Consider the following 24678-nt stretch of genomic DNA (forward strand, 5'->3'; position numbering starts at 1 on the left):
AGAATGTGGGACATTCTGGAAGACACCTAGCCAGGCTTCTCCAAACAAGGATATCAGTGTTGAGAATGGTGTTTGCAAAGTGCTTTCAATTTTTTTCTTTTTTTTAAACAAGGCAAATAAGGCAAATGGTAACAATTTTTTAATCAAAGTGGTGAGTATGTAGTTGTTTATTGTACAATTCTTTCTAATTTTATGTACGAATTTTTTTGCAATAAGATGTTTGGGAGGGAGTAGTGAATGCATAAATTTTATGTTAAAGAAGATATTAACTGGCTTGATCTAACAAAACCAGTAAGCTTTATTGTAATATATTTACTTGGATTAGACAGCCAGCTATTTCATTTATTCTATTTGTTGAATGAATAGCATGATAAGGTAATAATATGTCTTTGATGAGACTTTGTAGTACAGATTAGATAGTTTGGGAATACACTTTTATTATTATATGGGCTTCATTAAATGGAAAAAATAGCAATCTTAGTAATAGCATGTCAGCTTTTTTTTTTTTTTTTTTTTTTTTGAGACGGGAGTCTTGCTCTGGTCTCCCAGGCTGGGGTGCAGTGGCATGTTCTCAGCTCACTGCAACCTCTGCCCCCTGGTGCAAGAGATTCTCCTGCCTCAGTCTCCTGAGCAGCTGGAATTACAGGCTCTTGCAACCACACCTGGCTAATTTTTGTATTTTTAGTAGATGGAGTTTCACCATGTTGGCCAGCCTGGTCTTGAACTCCTGACCTCGTGATCCGCCCGCCTTGGTCTCTCAAAGTGCTGGGTTACAAGCATGAACCACCAAGCCTGGTCATATGTCAGCTTCTATACAGCTTAAATGTAATTTTTGGCAATGAATTACAAATGTTTCTATGTTTTACAGTCTAACAATAAATACTGAAACAAATAGCACAGCTACTAGACCAAATCATCTCAGAGAAAATTCTTAGGTAAAATGTTGATGGGTTTTGTTTGTTTGTTTGTTGGTTTGTTTGCCTTTTCTGAAGGGCCAAGTCCTGTAAGAAATGCTAATATTCTAATAATGAAAGGAAGATTGTCATTCACATAATATAGATACATGTTATAGCATGTAAGAGCTAAAAGTGTTCGAACCTCATTTTACAGATAAGCAGGTGCCCAGCATTTTATAGCTTTTTGTTACAGAATTGGACTGGAAGCCCTTGCCCTTTTGATTACTGTCTCTCATCATTCTCTGCTGTAAATCTGTTTTGCCTTTGGTTGATGGCATAGATGGGCTCAAGCTGCAGATGACCTTCAGATAACATATGAAAATTTAATTGGCGATGTCTTAGTATCAGCAGGAGTAATAGCCTACCTTGGTGCTTTCACTTCTGGCTTTCGACAAACATGTACAAAAGATTGGAGCATGTTGTGCAAGGTAGTGGTTTTATATTTTGTAAATCTTGTTTTAGAACATCCAAAGTACGTTTTGGAGTATTTTTTTGGAAAGGATGATAACGAGGACAGAAAAGAAATCACTGAAAACGTGGGGTCTTTCTTCTTTTGCTTCTTGTTTCATCAGTAAAATACTTCCATAGTTCAACTTTTATTTTGTTATGTTCCTTACAGTTATTAAATAATACCTAGTGACAATTAAACGGATAATTTATAAATATTTTAGTTAACAAGATGAAAGATAACAGATTTTTGTTTATTTCTTGCAGAAGAAAAAAATCCCATGTTCAGAGGAGTTCTTGTTGAGTAAAACCCTGGGTGATCCCGTAAAAATTAGAGCTTGGAACATTGCTGGATTACCAACAGATACGTTTTCCATAGATAACGGAGTGATCGTTAACAACTCTAGGCGTTGGTAAGAAATAGAAAATGTTTATTTTCTCCATTGTTTTATTTGAAAGTTTTCAAACATATGGAAAAGTTGAAAGAACTTTATCATAAGTACTAATATAACTACCACCTCTGAGAATCTGCAATTAACATTTTAATATTCTTGCTGCTTTATCATGTAACTAACCTTCCCTCTATTGCTCCATCAACCCATCTTTTAAAACGCATTTCCATGTAAATTGCAGACATGGATATACTTCCTTCCAAATACTTCAGCATGAATATCACCAACTAAAGTTTAATACTTGCTTATGTCTTATTCTTTTGAGGTAAAATTTTACATATATGAAATACATAAAACCCAAATATACCATTCAGTGAGTTCTAACAAAGATACACACTGGTGCAAGCCAAATCTCTATCAAGATACAAAACATGACTACCACCAGGAAGTTTCCTTATTTCCCATTCCAATAAATCCCTACCCTCCTCCCACCCCAGGAAATCATTGTTCTGATTATTTCCCACCATAGGTTATTTTTGTATGGATTAGTTCCAGAATTTCATATAAAAGAATCATAATGTATATGTTCTTTTGTATAAGGCTTAGTAATGCAAGTTAAGGATTAGTTCTAGAATTTCATATAAGGAGTCATAATGTATATGTTCTTCCTTTTGGCATATATTTTTTTCTGAGATTTATCCATGTTATTACACGCATTGGTAATCTGTTCCTGTTTTTTGCTGCTGAGTTCCATTTTATGAATTCTCCTATTGATGGACATTGGGGCAATTCGTTTCTAGCTATACAATGTACTTATTTTAGCTAGGTCTTGCTACCCATCTTCAAGATACTGTAACTTGATAATTTATGCAATTTCATGGGTACCTTTTTTGGTTGCTATCATGGTTAGTCTGATAACTATAAAAACTTTTCAAATGGCCTTTATTGTTATCCTTTTACTTACATCACTTTGAAAAACCTGGAAAATTACTTTCCTTTGAGAAATAGTTTTCTATAATGGTTATATAGTGATGCTGTCATCTAATTTTAAAAGTCATTTCATGGGACTGTATCTCAAATATACTGTGATGGATACTACAGAGATCTTAGATTCATTAGGTACTATTCTAAGTGCCCTACATCTTCACAACATCCTATGAGTTAGGTATTATTATTCTTCCATTTTATAGATGAGGAAACTGAGGCCCAGAATATTTGGTAATTTTAAATTAGTAAAGATAACTTAGCGAATAAATGATAGTCAGAATTTGAATCCAGGCAATCTAACTTTCAAATTCCTGCTCTAAATTATTATGCTAGAGTGAATTGAGGAATATGATATCACACACATTGCCTTTAAAATCATAATGGAAATTTCAGTCTTTTTTTAGATGAGAGTAATTAAAGATATAAGGAAATCTAACATCCTGAAAGTTTGAGTTGTTTTATATTCTTTGCACATTCTTCTAAAAACTTCAAAACAACTCTCATAATGATGGTATTGTTTTAATAAAATAAGAATGCATATAATCATATATTGTGTTTGCACTCAAAACTTTACTAGAGAGCAAACTTAGGTTGAAACATGTAAGCAATAAGCACAATTTAATATAATCTGTAAAAGAATATATTTTCGTTGTTAAAAAATGTGCTCCATGGTAGAGCAGGGATCATCCTGTTTAAAAGAATATTGGACCCTTGACTCTGTTAATGCTGTTTTAGAACCCATTTCCATGTGTTGGGCGATCATTTAGATTTTTTAAATTGCAGTTTAGAAAATGTGCTCTGTGGTAGAGCAGGGATCATTCTGTTTAACAGAATATTAGACTCTTGACTCTGTTAATTCTGTTTTAGAACCCATTTTCATGTGTTGGGTGATCATTAAGATTTTTTTTTAAATTGCAGTTTAGAAAATGTTATTGTGGGCCAGGTACAGTCGCTCACACCTGTAATCCCACCACTTTGGGAGGCCAAGGCAGGTGGATCACCTGAGGTCAGGAGTTTGAGACCTGCCTGGCCAACATGGTGAAACCCTGTCTCTACTAAAAATACAAAAAAGTAGCTGGGCATGGTGGCAGGCACCTATAGTCTCAGCTACTTGGGAGGCTGAGGCTGGAGAATCACTTGAACCTGGAAGGCAGAGGTTGCAGTGAGCCGAGATCATGCCACTGTACTCCAGCCTGGGCAACAAGAGCAAAACTTCATTTCAAAAAAAAAAAAAAAAAAAAAAAAAGAAAATGCTGTTGTGTTATCTGTAAGCCCCCTAATTGGTATTCAGGGAAACTAGAAGTTTTGGGTAGTATATAATTTAAAGAAAACAGCCTGTTATTTCTGTCAGAAAGCTGACTTTTTTAATAAAGTGACATTCCAATGAAATTACCCTTCCTACCTATTATTTTTGGACTAGCTGGTCAACAGGACATGCCCTGGTTAAACTTTGAAGGATGAGTCTCCATCCTTATAACCAAGACTCCACTTCTTGCCAGTTGAGGGTCCAGGATAATAATTTATGATTTCGTTATTTTGGTTACTCACTTAAACTATATTAAGGGACTCTCGGAGAAAACATGGGCCACCAGGTCACTGGAAGGTGAAAATAAGAAACCATTAGTACTGATGGCAATTCTCATCCATATTTTCTGTCTCACACGCACATTCTCGCTCTATCTCAGTAGAACTTATATTCTGTGTTATTCTCTGTACAGCTGCTTCATTAATATATCTCTGAAGGTATGTTAGCTCTATTCATCTGTGCACATGGTCATTTGCTAAGGAAACCTTGATTCCTGAGTTCAAAAAAACACATCAATTGGCCAGGTGCAGTGGCTTACGCCTGTAATTCCAGCACTTTGGGAGGCTGAGGTGGGTGGATTGCAGGGTCAGGAGTTCGAGAACAGCCTGTCCAATCTGGTGAAACACTGTCTTTACTAAAAATACAAAAAATATTAGCCAGACATGGTGGCAAGTGCCTGTAATCCCAGCTACTCTGGAGGCTGAGGCAGAATTCCTTGAACCTGGGAGGTGGAGGTTGCAGTGAGCCAAGATTGCACCACTGTCCTCCAGCCTAGGGGACAGAGTGAGACTCTGTCACAAACAAACAAGCAAAAAACCCCACATCAGTTGAGTAATATAGATTAACTCTAATCATTGAGCCCAAATTCTAATTCCTGTGAAGAACATCTGATCTAGCTTGGGACAAATATTCACCTTAGGTCTAGTAATTTATAGCTGGGAGGGCCAAACCAGAGTAACACACATGAGCATTAAAGGCCAGGAATATAGTTCTCAGAAAGAGTCATGACCTGGTAAAGCAGCGTACTTTTTACAATTACGACTCTGGTGTTTGCTTCCTCCTTTTTGCATTTTTGGACATGATGAAAGATAGTTTTATTTATTTGTATAATGATGGCCATTTACTCCAGCACTATTTGTTGAGTTATCCATTATTTCCTCAATGATTTGTAATGCTTTGTCCATTTAGTCTTTCTTTCAGTGAAGACTTGTGAATTGATCTTAAAATGGTTTCATTTTTCTTTCTACTTTTAATCAGTCATTTGATCATTTACATTTAATGGAATTATTAACACATTTAGATTTAAATCTACCATCTTGTTCTTTTCTATTTGTCTCATTTGTTCTTTGTTGCTTTTTTTTTTTCTAGTTGGATTTGGATTAATTGAATTTTTTTAATGATTCCATTTTATGTCCACTATTGGCTTAATGGTTAAACACTTCCTATTTTGAGTGTTTGTGCTAGTGTTTATAGCATCATCCATCTCTAGTTTATTACTGAATATCTTCAAATAATTTTATTAGATACATAGTGTAAGAATCTTTCAAAAGTACAATTCTACTCTCTTGTGCTGTTATGTTTCACTTTGTATGCCATAAATCTATATTTATTATTTATTTTTACTTTAGATGATAATTTATATTTCAGAATGATTAAATATAAGAAAAAAGTCTTTTATGTTTACTTTCATCTTTTTCCCATTTTGGGACCCCTTTGTTTCTTTATGTTTCTGTTTGGTTTGACATTTCTTTTGCCCAAAGAATGTCCCTTAACACTTCATGTGAACAGGTCTACTGGCAGCAAATTCACTCAGCTTTTTTCTTTTTCTGGTCTGAAAAAAAATTTTTTTTTTTAAATTGATATGTAATAGTTGCACATATTTCAGGGAAATGTGTGATATTTTAATATATTCATTCCATGTACAGTGATCAAATCAGGATAATGGGGTATTCACTTTAAACATTTATATTTTCTTGTAATATTCCAATTCTTCTAGCAGTTTTTAACTATACGATAAACTATTTTTCATTATAGTTACCTACTGTACTATCAAATGCTAGATCTTATGCCTTCTACTTAACTATATTTCTGTATCCATTAACCAACCCTGAAAAAATCTATTTCTTCTTCATTTTGAAAGATTTTTTTTTTCTTTGCTGAGTTTATAATTCTGGATTGATAGTTGTTTTTTGCTTTTGTTTGGGGACTTCTTTTTTTTTTTTCTTTTTTGTCTTTTCAGATGTCACTTAATTGCTTCTGACCTACATAGTCAGATGAGAAGTCTACTCTAAGTCTTACTTTAAAAGTTCTTCTTTATGTAATGTGTCTTTTTTTCCTCTGGAAATTTTCCAATTATTCTATCTTTAGTTTTCAGTAGTTTGATGTGTCCAGGTGTGTTTGCACGTGTGTGTGTGTGTGTGTGTGTGTGTGTTTTGAGATGGGGTCTCACTTTGTCACCTAGGCTGACGTGTAGTAGTGCAATCATGGCCCACTACAGCCTTCACCTCCTGGGCTCAAACAGTCCCCCTGCCTCAGCCTCCTGATGTAGCTGGAACTACAGGCATCCATAGTGTTCCAACCTCCCATCATTTGTAACAGCTTTGCTGATAAACACTTTATGTACCATAAAATTTACCCTTTTAGATTGTACAATTCAGTGATTTTTAGTATGAAATGCTATGCTTAAGAAATACAAATACATTTAAAAAGTCATTTACCATTAATAGCCTAAAATCAAAGAACAAGACATTTTGTAAGAAATGAATACTGTGAGTATATGTTAAAATGTTAAAAGAATACATTTCATTAAAATTTTTCTGATCTGTGATATTTATGTATGTTACCTTTTCCAGGAATAAAAAAGACAACTTCAGTTAGGGAACCACTGGTGTGGCAGTAGGGGTAAACTTCCCAATGTACTTTCAGCTGCAATGTGTGTTTTGCCTTTACTTCTTCCAGGATTCTCAGGAGCATTGCTGGCCACAAACATGTTAATTTTCCAGCCTGGAGTTTCCTCAGTCATGTAGAGGCGTCCCCAAACTACAGCTCGCGGGCCGCATGTGGCCCCCTGAGGCCATTTATCCGGCCCCCCCCCCGCCACACTTCAGGAAGGGGCACCTCTTTGATTGGTGGTCAGTGAGAGACGCACAGTATGTGGCAGCCCTCCAACGGTCTGAGGGACAGTGAACTGGCCCCCTGTGTAAAAAATTTGGGGACGCCTGATGTAAATAGTATAAATTTATACCCTAAACCTGTATTAGATACTGACCCACAGCTACACATTCACATTTTCAGGGGATACTTTTTTCTAGCCAGATATGAGGTAGGAATCAAAACATTTCCTTCTTATCTCTTTATGCATAAGGTTGAAGTTTTTCTATCAGTGACTTCACTAGGCCTTTTGTGAGTTTCAGCTTTATGCAAAGGTCTCAGTTCCTTTATGCAAAGGTCTCAGTTCCTCCCACATATGGACTCAGTGAGCCTCTGGGTTATCAGACTGACACTACCCAAGTCCAGCTGTCAGTTTAGCTCACATACTTACTGTTCTGGATTTTAGTTTTATCGGTTTTGGCACCTGTGTTTTTTCTGTATGTATGTATTAGATATGTGTGAATGTATGTACGTATGTGTCGTTTAAATGCATGCTTCAATTAACTCGTGCATTTAAAATAATAGCATATTTTATCCATCAGTACTAGGAGGAAGAAGGATTTGTAGCGAGTCATGCTGTTGGGACCATACTTATAATTAATCATTGTGCTTGCTCTTTATAATTTGTAACAGTTTGTCTGTTTATAATATTGTGCAATGGTTGAGAGCAGTTCAGACTCTGGAGTCAGGGTATTTGGCTTCAAAATTTCCTCACTTTTTGTCCTGAGATTTTGGTAATGTATTTGACCTCTCAATACCTCAGTTTTCTCATCTGTAAATGAAAATAACTCTTAGCTCATAGAAATGTTGTGAGAAAGCACTTAGCATATAAGTGCTCGATAAATGTTTTTTTATAATTATAGTTGAATATCTCATTTTAATCTACATCTTAAATTCTGGTTTTGCTTTGTTTTAACCGTGTTGAAAATACTTACTGTGTCTCCTTCGTGGAGGTAGGAGGGAAAAAATAAAATGCAAAATATTGTTCTTTTTTAGTGTTTATACATTACTTTGGCTACTTAACAGCAAAGCTTATTTTCTTCAAAATTACTACCTCTGTCCGAAGCATAGATAATGCTGCTTTCTTCAGACTGCTCAAAAACCTCAAATCTAGGCTAGTATTATTTTCATACCTAGAGTAAGGCATACTTAGAATGCAAATACCGTGTCCTGGCCTTATTTCTATGATGGACACAACAATCCAGTTTTCCAGTATTCACATAAGGTTATATTAAATAGAAGTCAAATTTGTTTCGGAGTAGACAAGAATCTCTGATTATTGGATAACCAAGAACATTTAGGCATTACCAATAACATTTATTAACATTAGAATGTTAATTTATAGGTGTTGTTAACATTTTGCGAGGGAATGAACATATATTGTATTTTTCCAATAATAAGGACATGAAAGGAAGAAAATAAACGGGCTTGAAAGGTACTAAAAGCATCTACTAGTCTAATTACTAGGTAACTTGTATGAAAAAGTAACTTTCTTGTTTGTAGAATGCCCTTGCTTTCTTTGCTGTGGTAGGAAAAGTAGATTTTAAGTACCGTCTGGACCTTTTTGTACTTTAAGTAGGATTTCAGCACAATTAGAGCTAGGAAAGGAAACATCGAGTCAGCTAGTTTTGTCTTTGGGGAAAGAAAGAAACTAAAAGAACATAGTTATCTGGGAGTAAATTAAAGAGTTTATTCATAGGGAAAGGGGATTTTAGCCCTAGAAGTTGTTGGAATAAAAGAGAATGGGAAAGCTGAAGTGACAGGGGACAAAAACTTCCTTTTCTGTGCTATATTTTTAAAAGAAAATTTAATGTACTGCACTGAATACAAGAGGAACCTAGGACAGGCAGATCATCCATGACGAAGAGGAAGGCACATCCTATTTTACACATCTGATCCGTGATTCACATATTTTTGAACACAAAGTCTTTACTAACTCAGAAAAAAAACTCCTAAATAGATCTCAAATATACACCACCCCTAAACTTGGACACAGTTTGTAATTCTACTCATAATCTGAGGAAATCCCCTATATGCTAGTGGATCTCTTGTTTTAAATTATCATCAAATATTTTATAGTATTATTTTAATATGTTAACAGATGTCATGTGCTAAAGTTACTATGAAGACAGTATATTATATTGGGAAGAACAGAGCTCACAGATTAACAAGGTTCTACTACTTCGAACACTGAATTAGTTGAACCTTGGGCAGAGTACTTCCTGAGACTGAATTTCTTCATTTGAAAAATAAATAAGAAAAAAAAATCCTTTTAACTTTTTTCTCATAGGACTTTTGTAAAGAATGATCCTGATAATGTATGTGAAATACTTCATATTTGTACAGATTGATGGTGATGTTTATTATTTAAATTACATAATTTTAAATAGTCTCAATGTTTATGTCTTCCTTTCAGAATTTTTCTTATTATATTCTAGGCCTTTAATGATTGACCCCCAGGGTCAAGCCAATAAGTGGATCAAAAACTCTGAGAAAGAAAATCAGCTTAGTGTTATTAAGCTATCAGACTCAGACTATATGAGAACATTGGAAAACTGTATTCAGTTTGGAAATCCACTTCTATTAGAAAATGTTGGTGAAGAACTGGATCCATCTTTGGAGCCTTTACTGCTTAGACAAACTTTTAAACAAGGTATAAAGCAATTGCTATTAATCTGAAAGATGATTGAATTATCTTTGAGGCATGAAAGAGGCCTTACTACATAAATTTAATAATAATGTTAATAACTCAGAACTTCTGGGTCATTGTTACGCGTGAAAGGAAATTTGGAACAAGCTGTCGGCAATGAACCTTAGCCAGGTGTTCTAAGATAAATAACTTGCCCTCCCTTCGTTGCCTCAACCACTGCTGTCTAGATTGTTGTTCTATAGAGAACATAAAGAAGTTGAAGCCAGCTTGAAATTTCTTTATCTTGTGACCTTTGACCACAAAAAAATCTTGTTATGAATAGTCGCGGTGTCGAACTTCAGGCCTCAAGTGATCCTCCTCCCTCAGCCTCCCAAAGTGCTGGGATTATAGGAATGAGCCACCATGAATAGTGGTGGTGCGTGTGGGCCTAAGTTGTTTTTATCTTTCTGTTTATAAAAATTTGTCTCTGCCAAGTACTATTACCTTTAAGAGCTTTAGTCATTTACATGTATTTTAGAATCATGATTGAAAGTTGATGAAGAAAGCTCAAAAGAAATCTTCATTTACAAAGCTCTATGACAACTAGAGAAAATGTCCTTTATTAACCTGGAAAGAGTCCTGCTGTATAACTGCTTGCTTGCTGTTGTGTCTGTGACTTTTGCCACTCCTGTTTTCTATATGTTGTTATCATTTTGAGACAAAGTCTTGCTTTGTCTCCCAGGCTGAAGGGCAGTGGTGCAATCTCGGCTCACTGCAATGTCTGCCTCCTGAGTTCAAGTGACTCTTGTTCCTCAGCCTCCAAAGTAGCTGGTATTACGCGCATGTGCCACTATGACACCCAGCTAAGTTTCTGTAGTATTTTTAGTAGAAACGGGGTTTCACCATGTTAGCCAGGCTGGTGTCAAACTCCTCACCACAGGTGATCTGCCCATCTTGGCCTCCCAAAGTGTTGGGAATATAGACATGAGTCACTAAGCCCTGTCCTGTTTTCTGTTTTAATTTACTTTAGGATCCTTTATTTGTAACCTGGGCGAGGCCATAGAAGTACATAGGGTGAGGGGGCTATGTAACTGACTCACTTGTTAGGCATTTGTTTTCTGAAATCTAGGTGGCATTGACTGCATCAGACTTGGTGAGGTCATTATTGAGTATTCCTTTGATTTCAAATTTTATATCACCACAAAACTGAGAAATCCACACTATATGCCAGAGCTGGCTACAAAAGTGTCTTTGCTGAATTTCATGATCACTCCAGAAGGACTTGAAGATCAATTACTAGGTATCGTTGTTGCAAAGGAGAGGTATGTATTTTCTTAGATGATTCTAGATGGTTTAAAGAGGAATACTTGTAGGCCATTAAATAGTTTTGTTTTGTGAATATTTTTAAACTTTGTCAAATTTGTATTTTGTTACTGTAATAATCACACGATCCTCTAAAATAGCCATCTGTAACAAGTAAGTTATAAGCCAACCGTGATATATTGGGGTTTTAGTATGGGCAGTTGGGTTCAGGTTAACATGCCATTGTTATAGGAAAGGGATTCTGATCCAGAACTCAAGAAAGGGTTTTTGGATCTCATGCAAGAAATAATTCAGAGTGAGTCCACGAAGTAAAGTGAAAACAAATATATTAAGAAAGTAAAGGAATGAAAAAATGGCTACTCCATAGGGCAGCCCCAAGGGCAGCTGGTTGTCCATTTTGATGGTTATTTCTTGATTATATGCTAAACAAGGGGTGGATTATTTATGCCTCCTCATTTTAGACCATATAGGGTAAATTCTTAACGTTGTGATGGCATTTGTAAACTGTCACAGCACTGGTGGGGTATAGCAGTGAGGGCAACCAGAGGTCACTTTTGTGGCCATCTTGGTTTTGGTGAGATTTAGCCAGCTGCTTTACCGTAACCTGTTTTATCAGCAAGATCTTTATGACCTGTTTCTTATATGGACATTCTATCTCATCCTGTGACTTAGAATGCCCAGCCATTTGGGAATGCAGTCCAGTAGGTTTTAATCTCATTTTCCCAGCCCCTCCTCACGATGGAGTTGCTCTGGTTCAAATGCCTCTGACCCATGACTTCTGACTTGTATCTGAATGAGCCAGAAATTTCACCTCTAGGAATCCATGCTATGAACATAAACAGAAATACATTCATTCTTATGTATATACAGGATATTAATAATAAAATGCTTAGCAAAAGAAGGAAAAAGTAGCATATAAAACTATGTGCAGAATAGGTAATATTTTGTTTAAAAAAGATGGAGGTTTATCTACATACATAAAAAGATTGAAAAGATTGGGAAGGAATACACCCCAATGTTAAAGTAATTATCTCTGTGGTGGTAAGATTATGTGTAATTTTTATTGTTTTCTTTACGTATGTTCGATTTTTATTTTAAGTTCCAGGGTACATGTGCAGAAGGTGCAGGTTTGTTACATAGGTAAATGTGTGCTAAGGTGCAGCAAACCACCAATCAACCCATCACCTAGGTATTAAGCCCAGCATTACTTAACTATTTGTCCTGATGTGCTCGTTCCCCCATCTCCCCCAACAAGCCGTGTGTCATTCCCTACCCTGTGTTCACATTTTCAGCTCCCACTTACAAGTAAGAACATGCAGTGTTTGGTTTTCTGTTTTTGTATTAGCTTGCTGATGGTAATGGCTTCCATTTCTCTGCAAAGGATATGATCTTGTTTTTGTTTTGTTTGTTTGTTTGTTGTTTTTGAGATGGCGTTTTGCTCTTGTTGCCCAGGCTGGAGTGCAGTGTTGTCATCTCAGCTCACTGCAACCTCCGCCTCCCAGGTTCAAGTGATTCTCCTGCCTCAGCCTCTTGAGTAGCTGAGATTACAGGCATGCACCACCATGCCTGGCTAATTTTTTGTATTTTTGGTAGAGATGGGGTTTCTCCATGTTGGTCAGGTGGTCTCCAACTCCCAACCTCAGGTGATCTGCCCACCTCAGTCTCCCAAAGTGCTGGGATTACAGGTGTGAGCCACCACACCCAGCCAATCTTGTTCCATTTTATGGCTACAAAGTATTCCATGGTATATATGTACCACCTTGTCTTTATCCAGTCTATAATTGATGGGCACTTAGGTTGATTCCATATCTTTGCTATTGTGAAGAGTGCTGCAATGAACATACATGTGCATGTACCTTTATAATAGAGTGATTTATATTCCTTTGGTATATACCTGGTAATGAGATTGCTATGTCATATGGTATGTCTGGTTCTAGGTCTTTGAGGAATCACCACACTGTCTTCCACAATGGTTGAAATAATTTATATTTCCACCAACCATGTAAAACCATTTCTATTTCTCTGCAGCCTCACCAGCATCTGTTGTTTCTTGACTTTTTAATAATCGCCATTCTGTCATAAGATGGTATCTCATTGTGGTTTTGAATTACATTTCTGTAATGATCAGTGATGTTGAGTTTGTTTTCATATGTTTGTTGGCTGCATAAATAGCTTCTTTTGAGAAGTGTCCTTTGCCCACTTTTTAATGGGGTTGTTTTTTGTAAATTTGTTTAAGTTCTTTGTATATTCTGGATATAGACCTTTGTCAGATGGATAGATTGCAAAAATTTTCTCCCATTCTGTAGGTTGTCTGTACATTCTGATAGTTTCTTTTGCTGTGTAGAAACTCATTAGTTTAATTAGATCCCATTTATCAATTTGTGCTTTTGTTGCAATTGCTTTTGATGTTTTTGTCATAAAATCTTTGCTCGTGCCTACAAGATGGATTAAAGACTTAAATGTAAAACTGGAAACTCTATGTATTCTTTTTTTTTAATGAGGAAAAACATGATACCTGGAAGGGCTACTAGTGAAGAATTGCTTCTGGAAGGAAATCTGATTTCACTTGAAGCTCAATGTAACACTATCAAGTGGTCTAGTAAATGAAATCAAATTAAAAGTTAACATATGTAAACATGAGGTGTTTCTTCCAATGTTTAAATCTCACTTGTATAGTGTCCAGTACAGAACCATGTCATAACATATGCTATTCCATGGTAGACTGTTATTTTGAAGTTCCATCCCGTTTTTGTTTGACATAAGTGCCAATTTTGCCTTTTACTTAAAGAGCCAGGTTTATGACCAGTCATCCTCTCAATGTTTGTTACTATAGAAAATATGATGAAAATGAGACTTCATGGTGACAAAATCAAGAAATAGATAAGTCCATACTTTGAGTGTCTTCTCCAGTTCTTGCTCTCACATAGCAGCTGTGCCATATGGATCAGTCTAATGTATTCTTAGACTTACTGTAGCACATGTTATTGCCACATTTCACATGTATACAATTAATGCTTTTTTTTTTTGCTTGAACTTCTCAAATGGTTATGTGTGTGAAAGTATTTTTCCTTTAAAGCAATTAATGACCTTAGTGTGTATTAGATGTTTACAAATTTGTAATACGTAGTACTCAGCTATAAATTTAGGTAAGACTATAAATTTGGACTAAATGTTTCTATCCTTTTAGACCAGAATTAGAAGAGGAACGAAATGCCCTTATTCTTCAGTCTGCAGCAAACAAGAAACAGCTGAAAGAGATAGAGACAAAAATTTTAGAAACATTATCATCATCAGAAGGAAACATTTTAGAAGATGAAAGTGCAATTAAAGTCTTAGACTCTGCCAAAATGATGTCCAATGAGATAACCAAGAAACAACAGGTGAAAAAAAGAATCCTAGAAATCCTTTTATTCTTAAGATTCTGATTTGCTTCCAGTCCCCAAGGAAGGTGCTGGAGTAGGCTTGCTGGGAAAAAGAAAATGACAAAATACCCAAACGTGAATTTAAACTCGCAAGAGGATATCTTGCCACTATTTAAAACCTGCTCTGATCTATATGGTATCTATATGCAGAAGAAATAAATTTAGAATGAATGCTTTAAAATATATTTATTATTATTGGATAAGTAAGGTATTAGGAGTATTGGATAGGTATTATTATTGAGTAGGTAAGGTAGGCTACTTGGGTTCATTCAAGTTTTAATTGACTCTTCTCAGAAAACTTGAATTTGAGAGCTTGTCTTATCTCTATTCCTGATTGGAGTTCTTGATGCAGTTAGTTGCTGGTTGATTGAACAATAAGGGGTTCTAGGAGTAAATAGAGATTCCTAGACATTAATTCCAACATTATCATGTCATTTGTCAGGAAGACAGGTATGAGAGTTGAGGATGGCAGGTGGAAGAAGAGAGGCAAGTAGTCTATAGCCAATAATGCATTTATTGCAAATTTACCTAACTCGGCTGAATGATGATGATGATAATGATTATTATTATCATTATTTCTGAGATGAAGTCTTGCTCTGTCTCAGGCTGGAGTGCAGTGGTGTGATCTCGGCTCACTGCAACTTCTGCCTCCCAGTTCAAGTGATTCCCCTGCCTCAGCCTCCCCAGTAGCTGGGACTATAAGCATGACCTACCATGCTTGGCTAATTTTTTTTTTTTTTTTTTTTTTTTTGGTAGAGACAGAGTTTTTCCATGTTAGCCAGGATGGTCTTGATTTCCTGACCTCTGATCTGCCCACCTCAGCCTCTCAAAGTGCTGAGACAAAGTGTCACTCTGTCACCCAGGCTGGAGTGCAGTGGTGTGATCTCGGCTCACTCCAACCTCCGCTTCCTGGGTTCAAGTGGTTCTCCTGCCTCAGGCCTCCTGAGTAGCGGGATTACAGGCGCCTACCACCATGCCTGGCTAATTTTTTGTATTTTTAGTAGAGATGGGGTTTCATCATGTTGGCCAGGTTGGTCTTGAACTCCTGACCTCAGCACCCGCCTTGGCATCCCAAAGTGCAGGGATTAGTTACCGTGCCCAGCCCCAAATGATATTCTTTTTATAGAATAATACAATGTTATAAGCAGAAAAGGCCTTATCAAGCACTTACTTTCTGCACTTTATAGTTGAGAAAAATAGGTCCCAGAAAGGTTGGGCTGAGGCTCAAGTTTACACAATTAAACGGTATTACAGAATGACTTCTGTAAGCTAACGTTACTGATCTTCAGACCTTTTGGTTTTCCTTGGTCCAACCCATGAGTTAAGTGCTCCTTCACTTTAGGGTAATTAAAAAATAAAAAGAAACCTGAACAGAGATTGCACTAATCACTCAGCATCTCTGCACTGCCCCCACCCCACAATACACCCTTGCTCTGGGACAGAGGACTTTCTAAAGGTCTAGGCACCCTTCCCCTTTGGATAGATTTATTTTGCATGAATGTGATGGTCCTCACTCTTGTCACTTGTACTGTTTGGTGTCTTATGCTTTTCATCTTGGGAGAGCCAAAGGAGTAAGGTCTTAGGGTAATATTCTTTGGCAGCCCCCAGTCTGGGACCATGGCTGAGATATTCTGTAGTGCCTCCTTTCCCAATACCTGTCCATCAGAGCAGAACAAGCTACTACTTGTTCCCTCACCAAACTAGTTTTCAAAGGGGAGAGAGGATAGGAAGCACTTACTGGCTTATTTCCTATTAAGACTTGAAGAGAAAGGGAGATATAACGATGAATTGGTTCAAGTACTTTATCTTACAATGAGATAAATGTAATAAATCATAGTACCTTTCTGACTGAATACCACTGATCATTGCAAACACAGTTTTAAATTCATTATATAGTTTCAGCTAAAACATACTCTATTATCTACCCTGACTTCTATTCTACCATTATCCACCCACCTAATGTAAGAAAAAACAGGGAAGGCTTTCCAACATAATCAAAACCTGCTGTTCCCTTTTCCCTAAATCTGCAAGATTAAACAAACACAAAACTTTAAGAGTTTAGAGATTTCAGAGTTTACCTCTACTGCCACTCTAATGGTTTCCTGACTGAAGCTTAGTCTTTTTTATTTTTGGAAAGTATTACATATATAAGTATCACAGACCAGAAAATGTTTACAGGTAACAAGTTGTCGTCTTTTAACATCTTTACATGTACGCAGTCTTTATTTCTTAGAAAATACCTTTCTTTGACTTTAGGCCATTAATGGTAAATGATTTTTAAAATGTATTTATATTTCTTAAGCCTAGCATTTCATGCTAAGGATTCAGGTTTAGCAAACACTGTTTATAAATATACATAGATCAAGCCATTAAATATGAATTAAGTTATTATTTAATGTTTAAAAATTATGGCCCGGTGCTATGGCTCATGCCTGTAATCCCAGCACTTTGAGAGGCCGAAGCAGGTAGGTCACCTGAAGTTAAGAGTTTGAGACCAGCCTAACCAACATGGTGAAACCCCGTCTCTACTAAAATACAAAAATTATCCAGAAGTGGTGGCAGATGCCTGTAATCTCAGCTACTCAGGAGGCTGAGACAGGAGAATCACTTGAACCCAGGAGGTGGAGGTTGCAGTGAGCTGAGGTCATGCCACTGTACTCCAGCCTGAGTGACAGAGCGAGACTCCCTCTCAAATAAATAAATATAATATTTGTTGTTTGTTTCTGCTTGCTGTTGCAAAATGGCATTTGAATTGAAAATCAAAGTTTAAATGGTAAAAGGTTTAAATGGGAATACTAAAATAATGCTTTCTTACATAAAGTGTCATTAATTACCATCGTTGATAACTTTGTTTTACTTATTTATAGTCAGGACTGAGATTCCGAACTTATCTTTGCTTCATCTGTGGTTATACAGTATAATTTGGGGGAAAGTTTGTTTGCAAGGAACAGGAACTCACTCAAATTAACTAAAATGAAAAAGATACAAGGAAATCATTTATTTTCCCAATAATAAGACATACATCCAGACCTAAAGGATAAATGGAAGGCATTAAGTTTCTATGCTCTGTGTCTCTTCCCCTACCTCTGGGGCTGTGTGTCATTCTGTGCTTCTCTCTACTCTATCTGAAGACCAGTTTCTTTTAAGACTTGTGTATCTCTTCATATACTCACATAGCATTTAAACCAACATGTAGAAAAAGTCCCACTACCTTTTACTCCTAATGCCAATGCTATCTAACTTCAGTTTCTGAGGCTCCTGAAGTTTCAGCTCTCCAGGGAAATTTTTGATTACCTTATCTTGGATCTGGCCCTATCCCTGCCTCTTGATTAAATTAGCAACAAGCAGGATTTGATATAAACATGACTGCATAGGCATACCATTCATCAGTCTGTGGATACCATTACCAAAGAAGGAAGAGGGAGCTGGAATAGTGCTTGAAACATTTTTTCTATAGAATATCAACCTATCAGACTGAGTTGAAGAGCTGTTATCTTGGAGAGCATTTTTATTTGGGGGTTGAATATCTACAGCCCTATAAATTAGAAAGTTAAACATGTGAGAAGCTAGTTGAAAAAAAAATCATCCTTGTATATAAAACCACTCATCAATAAATAGTTTTGAATACCTACTTTGCCAGACTGCTGGGTTCCAGTACCTGAGTTAACACCTTAAATATACACACAAGTATACTTGCTTTCCAGTCCTCTCTCCCTCTTTAACTCTGACCTGTTAAAATAAAAGAGGGTGAATGATGGCAAGAGAGACAGGTCAGAGTCAGGCAAAGAATAAGCCAAGTTTTCTTACTTGGTACATCTCAAAGAGATGGTCAGTAGCAGACAATACGATTAATCTAAAGTTTCAACTTGTTTTTTCCTTTTTCTTCTCTTGTTCCTCTCTCTCCTTCCCCTTTCCTCCATCCCTAGTTCTTTCCTTCATCCCTTTGTTTTATTTCTGACTTTTAGTATGATAAAGCCCTTTCTTGTAAACCATACTTAAATTCATATAATGTTATCATTGTGCTGAGATTTTAAAAAATATATATAAACTTCATTATATGAAAAGTACATAATTAAAATACTCTTCCTATTTCTTAATCTTGGTTTTTCTGTTCTTCTCCTAGATTGCAGAAAAAACAGAACTCAAAATAGCAGAGTCTCGAGAAGGTTACAGACCCATCGCCAAACACTCATCAGTACTATTCTTCAGCATTGCAGACCTGGCTAATATTGATCCCATGTATCAGTACTCTCTCATCTGGTTTGTGAACCTTTATATCAACTCAATTCATGACAGGTAAACTTCTCTCACTTTATTCATCTTGATGAGGTTGGATTTTCACAGTCCTTTCCATTTAAAAAAATGTAACTTTTTTTTTTTTAACTTATGTGTATTCATTACAGAACATTAAAAATGTGGAAAAGTGGCTAGGCGCGGTGGCTCACGCCTGTAATCTCAGCACTTTGGGAGGCCAAGGCGGGCAGATCACTTGAGGTCAGGTGTTCGAGATCAGCCTGGCCAACATGATGAAACCCCATCTCTCCTAAAAGTACAAAAATTAGCCAGACATGGTCATGGGTGCCTGTAATCCTAGCTATTGGGGAGACTGAGGCAGGAAAATCACTTGAACTCGGCAGGCACGTGACTTATTTTTGAGCAACTCTAGTGTATCTTTCTCCAGGCTTGAGGTCTCTGAAAGGCTTCAATCCCAAGTTTCTTTTTTCTTTGTTTTATTTGATTTTTTTTTTTTTTTTTTTTTTGAAAAAAGGTCTCACTTTGTCACCCAGGCTAGAGTGCAGTGGCACAATCACAGCTCACTGCAGCCTCAACCTCCTGGGTTCAGGTGATCCACCCACCTCAGCCTTCAGAATAGCTGGGACTTCAGGTGTGCACCACTATGCTTGGCTAATTTTTGTGTTATTTTTTGTAGAGCTTGGGTTTCACGAAGTTGCTCAGGCTGGTCTCGAACTCCTGGACTCAAGAAATCTGCCCGACTTATCCTCCCTAAGTGCTGAGATTACAGTAATGAACCACTACACCTGGCCCCACATTTTTTTTCTTTTCTTTTCTTTTTTTTTTTTGAGATGGAGTTACTCTCTGTTGCCCAGGCTGGGGTGCAATGATGCTATCTCAGCTCGTTGCAACCTCTGCTTCCCAGGTTCAAGCAATTCTCCTGCCTCAGCCTCCTGAGTATAGGTGCGCAGCACCACACCTAGCTAATTTTTGTATTTTTATTAGAGACAGGATTTCACCATGTTGGTCAGGCTGGTCTTGAACTCCTGACCTCATGATCTACCTGTCTTGACCTAGTGAAGTGCTTGGATTACAGGCATGAGTCCCTGAGCCTGGCCTCTAGCCCCACATTTCTAATGGTTTTCTAGATATTCTCACTTTAATCAATTAATGTATGTATGCAAATTTCAGAGTCAGACTGGAGTTGGCGATTACATTTCCTTTCTGCCACATACTAGCTGCATGCCTATAGGCAAGTCCATTAATGTGGGGTAATTACCTCAATTTTTCTTATCTATAAAATTGGGATAATAGTACTGACCTTTTAAAGTTTTTATGACAATTAAATGAGATAATATTTGTATTATTGTACCTGTTAAAAAAAATTAAAGTATGACTTGAGCCAATCGTGTGTGCTATAAGAAATTTCGACACTGGCTATTGGTAGAATAATCTCTGCTGTGTGATTGAAATTCCAGATTCCTTCTCAGTTCGAATTTGGAATTTGAATTTATACAACCCATATGATGAAGGAAATTCAAGTTAAAGAATTGACATAAAAATGTCAGTCTCAAGTTTTGGTGAGGATGTGAAATAATTGGAGCCCTCCTACACTGCTGGTGGGATTTTAAAATAATATGGCCACTTTGGAAGTTCTTCAAAATACTAAACCTAGATTGCCATATGACCCAGCATTTCCACTCGCGGGTATATACCCAAGAGAATTAATTGCATATGTTCACACACAAACTTAGTTTAAAAAAAAAATTGGGCATAAAATGCTGCATTCAAAAGTTACTTGGGTTACTTTCCCCCGCTTCAACATGTGATGTTATCCACGTGAAATACAGTTAGGCTCATTTGTTTACTTTTATGTTTCATTTTAGGGTTTTTCTTCATCCTTGTTGAGTTTAATTGTATTATATGTTTGAGTACATAAACCATTAGTGACTCCAAAATTCAACCCTGTACACAAAGATCTACTCAGAGAAGTGTCACTACCCTCAACCCTTCCATCCCGTTCCCATGGTCCTATGTATTACTTTTTAAAAGTCAAATTTTAAATTTTGAGTTAAGTGTAGATTCACATGTGATTATGAGAAATAATAAAGATCTTAAGTACGTTTTACCCAGTTGCCCCAATGGTGGTATGTTGAAATCCTATAGAACAATGATCACAACCATGATAATGACATTAATACAGTTAAGATACAGAACATTTCCACCACCACAAGGATCCCTGTGTTGCCCTTTAATAACTATACCCACTTCCTTCCCATCCTTACCCCTTCCGTAACCCTTGGCAACCCCTAACCTGTTCTCCATTTCTATACTTTTGTTAGTTTAAAAATTTTATATAAATGGAAGCATATGGCATGTAACTTTTTGAGATTGGCTTTTGTTACTCAATATAATTCTCCAGAGATTCATTCAAGTTGCTGTGTGTTTAAATATTTGGCTCTTGCCGGGTGCGGTGGCTCACGCCTGTAATCCCAGCACTTTGGGAGGCCGAGGCGGGTGGATCACGAGGTCAAGAGATCAAGACCATCCTGGTCAACATGGTGAAACCCCGTCTCTACTTAAAATACAAAAAATTAGCTGGGATGAAGGCACTTGCCGGTAATCCCAGCTACTCAGGAGGCTGAGGCAGGAGAATTGCCTTAACCCAGGAGGCAGAGGTTGCAGTAAGCCGAGATCGCACCATTGCACTCCAGCCTGGGTAACAAGAGTGAAACTCTGTCTCAAAAATAAATAAATAAATATTTGGCTCTTTTTGAAGGCTGAGAAATATTTCATAGCATGAATTTACCACAGATTAAAATCTGTTTAATCATTTATCTGTTGAAGGAACTCAATTATTTCCAGTTTGGGGTTACAATGAATAAAACTACTAAAAACATTCATGTACATGTATTTCTGAAAAGAAATTTTTATTTCTTTGAGATAAATACACAGGAATGCAATTGCTGGATTATGTAGTAGTTCAGATTTTTTTTTTTTTTTTTTTTTTTTAGCAAACAAGACACATGGTTTACTGAGGACTCTTTTTTTAAACTTTTAAGTTCAGGGGCACATGTGCAGGTTTGTTACATAGGTAAATTGCATGTCACAAAGGATTAGTATACAGATGATTTTTGTCACCCAGGTAATAAGCATAGTACCTGTAGGTAGTTGTGTTGTTTTGTTTTGTTTTGAGACAGAGTCTTGGTCTGTTGCCAGGCGCCAGGCTGGAGTGCAGTGGCGCAATCTCGGCTCACTGCAACATCTGCCTCCGGTATTCAAGCAATTCTCCTGCCTCAGCCTCCGGAGTAGCTGGGACTACAGGCATGTGCCACCATGCCCAGCTATTTTTTTTTTTTTTTTTTTTTTTGTACTTGACGGGGTTTCACTATGTTGGCCAGGATGGTCTTGAATTCTTGACCTCACAATCCACCTGCCTCAGCCTCCCAAAGTGCTGGGATTACAGGCATGAGCCACCGCACCCAGCCCTGTAGGTAGTTTTTTAAACCTCACCATCCTCCCACTCTCCACCTTTTGTCCCCTTCCTTGTGTCCATGTGTACTCAAAGTTAGGGGAACGTGGGGTACTTGGTTTTCTGTTCTGCATTATTGGTTCGCTTAGGATAATGGTCTCCAGCTCCATCCATGCTGCTACAAAGGACATGAGTTCATTCTTTTTGGTGGCTGTCTTGTATTCCATGGCACATCTGTACTACATTAGCTTTAGCTAGTCTATGATTGGCAGGCATCTAGGTTGATTCCATGTCTTTGCTATTGTGAATAGCGCTGCGATGAACAGATGGATGCATGTTTTTATCGTAGAACAATTTATGTTCCTTTGGGTATCTACCCAGTAATGGATTGCTGGGTAAAATGGTAGGTAGTTCTGTTTTTAGTTCTTTGAGACGTCTCCAAACTGCCTTCCACAATGAACTAATTGACATTCCCACCAGCAGTGTGTAAGTGTTGCCTTTGCTCCACAACTTTGCCAGCATCTGTTATTGTTTTGACTTTTTAACTATAGCCATTCTGACTGGTGTGAGATGGTAATTTACTGTGGTTTTGATTTGCATTTCTCTAATGATTAATGATATTGAGCATTTTTTCATATGCTTGTTGGTCCCGTGTATGTCTTCTTTTGACGTGTCTATGGCCTTTGCCCACTTTTTAATGGGGTTGTTTTATGCTTGTTAAGTTCCTTACATATTTTGGAGACTACATCCTTGTCAGATGCACAGTTTGAAAATATTTTCTCCCATTGTGTAGGCTGTTTACTCTGTCGATAGTTTGTTTTTGCTGTACAGAAGCTCTTTAGTTTTTTTGCTTTTCTTTTTCTTTTTTTTTTTTTTTTTAAGAAAGTGACAGCCTGGGCAATATGGTGAAACAGCGTCTCTACAAAAAATACAAAAACCTAGCAGTGCTCGTGCCATGCACCTGTAGGAGGCTGAGATGGGAAGATGCCTTGAGCCTAGGAGGTAGAGGTTGCAGTGAGCTGTGATCATGCCACTGCGCTCCAGCATGGGTGACAGGGCAAGGCTCTGTCTAGAAAAAAAAGAAAGGAAGAAAGTGCCAAACTGTTTCTTAGAATGGCTACATCATTTTATATTCCTATAGGTATTATATTTTAAAATTGAATTGGAAAAAATTGAAAGCAATATATGCTTATTGTAAACATTGTTTTGGACTATGGAAGTGTAAACAATATTAGTTGTAACTCCACCCAGTAAGTACAGTTGTCCACATGTTTTCTGACTTTTCATGCATTTTTTTCTTTCTCTCTCTTTTTCTTTTTTTCTTTTTTTTTTGAGACAGAGTCTCACTCCATTTCCCAGGCTGGAGTGCAATGGTGCCATCTCGGCTCACCACAACCTCCGCCTCCCGGGTTCAAGCAATTCTCCTGCCTCAGCCTTCCTCGTAGCTAGGATTATAGGCATGTACTACCATGCCCAGCTAATTTTTGTATTTTAGTAGAGATGGGGTTTCACCATGTTGGCCAGGCTGGTCTCAAACTTCTGACCTCGAATGATCCAGCCATTTCGGCCTCCCAAAGTTCTGGGATTACAGGCAGGAGGCACTGTGCCTGGCTTTTTCATGCATTTTAAAAATATGTAGATCTTTATCTAGAGTTTATGCTTCTTTGGGGCAGACAAACATTTCATAATTCTTTGTCTCTTACATTTTCCTCCCTAGCATAGAACCTTACACTAATAGAGACTTAATAGGCATGTTTTTTAAAAAAAAATTGACTAATTGTTTACAGTCACTTTGGGGCAGAATAAGAAATTTAGGATTTGGAAAATCGAGATGGTATAAACCATATTTCACTTTCTCAGAGAATTATACCCTACATTTTGAAACTTTTTATTTTGAAATTCTTTAGGAGTCACAAGAAGTTGCACACAGAAAAATATGTGCAGAGAGGTTTCATTTACCCTTCATCCTCTTTCTCCAGTGGTAGCGTCTTGCCTATAGTACAATGTCACAACCAGGAAACTGACGCTGCTAAACCCATACAGCTTATTCAGATTTCTCCAGTCTTGCATGCCCTCATGTGTATGTTTTTAATAGTGATACTTTGATAAAATAAAAAGTGTATATGTGAATTCGCATTGCTTATATTTTCCTAGTTTTGATAATACATTTTCTTTCTTTTTAACCTTTTTAGTAACAAATCCAAAATTTTGGAAAAGCGTCTACGATATTTAAATGACCACTTCACATACAACTTATATTGTAATGTATGCCGATCACTATTTGAGAAGGACAAGCTGTTATTTTCCTTTTTATTATGTGCCAATCTTCTCCTGTAAGTTGCCTGCTTTTACCATAATTTA

The 24678-nt window shown here is 37.0% G+C and overlaps 1 protein-coding gene across 5 annotated transcripts in view; it reads left to right on the top strand.

The window, feature by feature from the left end:
- Nucleotides 1-24678, top strand: part of DNAH12 (dynein axonemal heavy chain 12) — a 260536-nt gene that overhangs the window by 190755 nt on the left and 45103 nt on the right. For 2 of the 5 annotated variants that reach the window (XM_074403604.1, XM_074403603.1), the window contains exons 54-60: nt 1237-1384; nt 1671-1816; nt 9677-9891; nt 10997-11189; nt 14378-14570; nt 18736-18908; nt 24510-24650. In XM_074403604.1, coding sequence (XP_074259705.1) covers nt 1237-1384; nt 1671-1816; nt 9677-9891; nt 10997-11189; nt 14378-14570; nt 18736-18908; nt 24510-24650 — 1209 coding nt within the window. Of the gene's footprint in view, nt 1-1236; nt 1385-1670; nt 1817-9676; nt 9892-10996; nt 11190-14377; nt 14571-18735; nt 18909-24509; nt 24651-24678 lie in introns of those variants that run through there. The other 3 variants (XM_074403607.1, XM_074403605.1, XM_074403608.1) reach the window with 3 other exon arrangements.

The sequence above is a fragment of the Saimiri boliviensis genome, chromosome 8 (genome assembly GCF_048565385.1).
Source record: "Saimiri boliviensis isolate mSaiBol1 chromosome 8, mSaiBol1.pri, whole genome shotgun sequence".
In the NCBI taxonomy this organism is placed as follows: Eukaryota; Metazoa; Chordata; class Mammalia; order Primates; family Cebidae; genus Saimiri; species Saimiri boliviensis.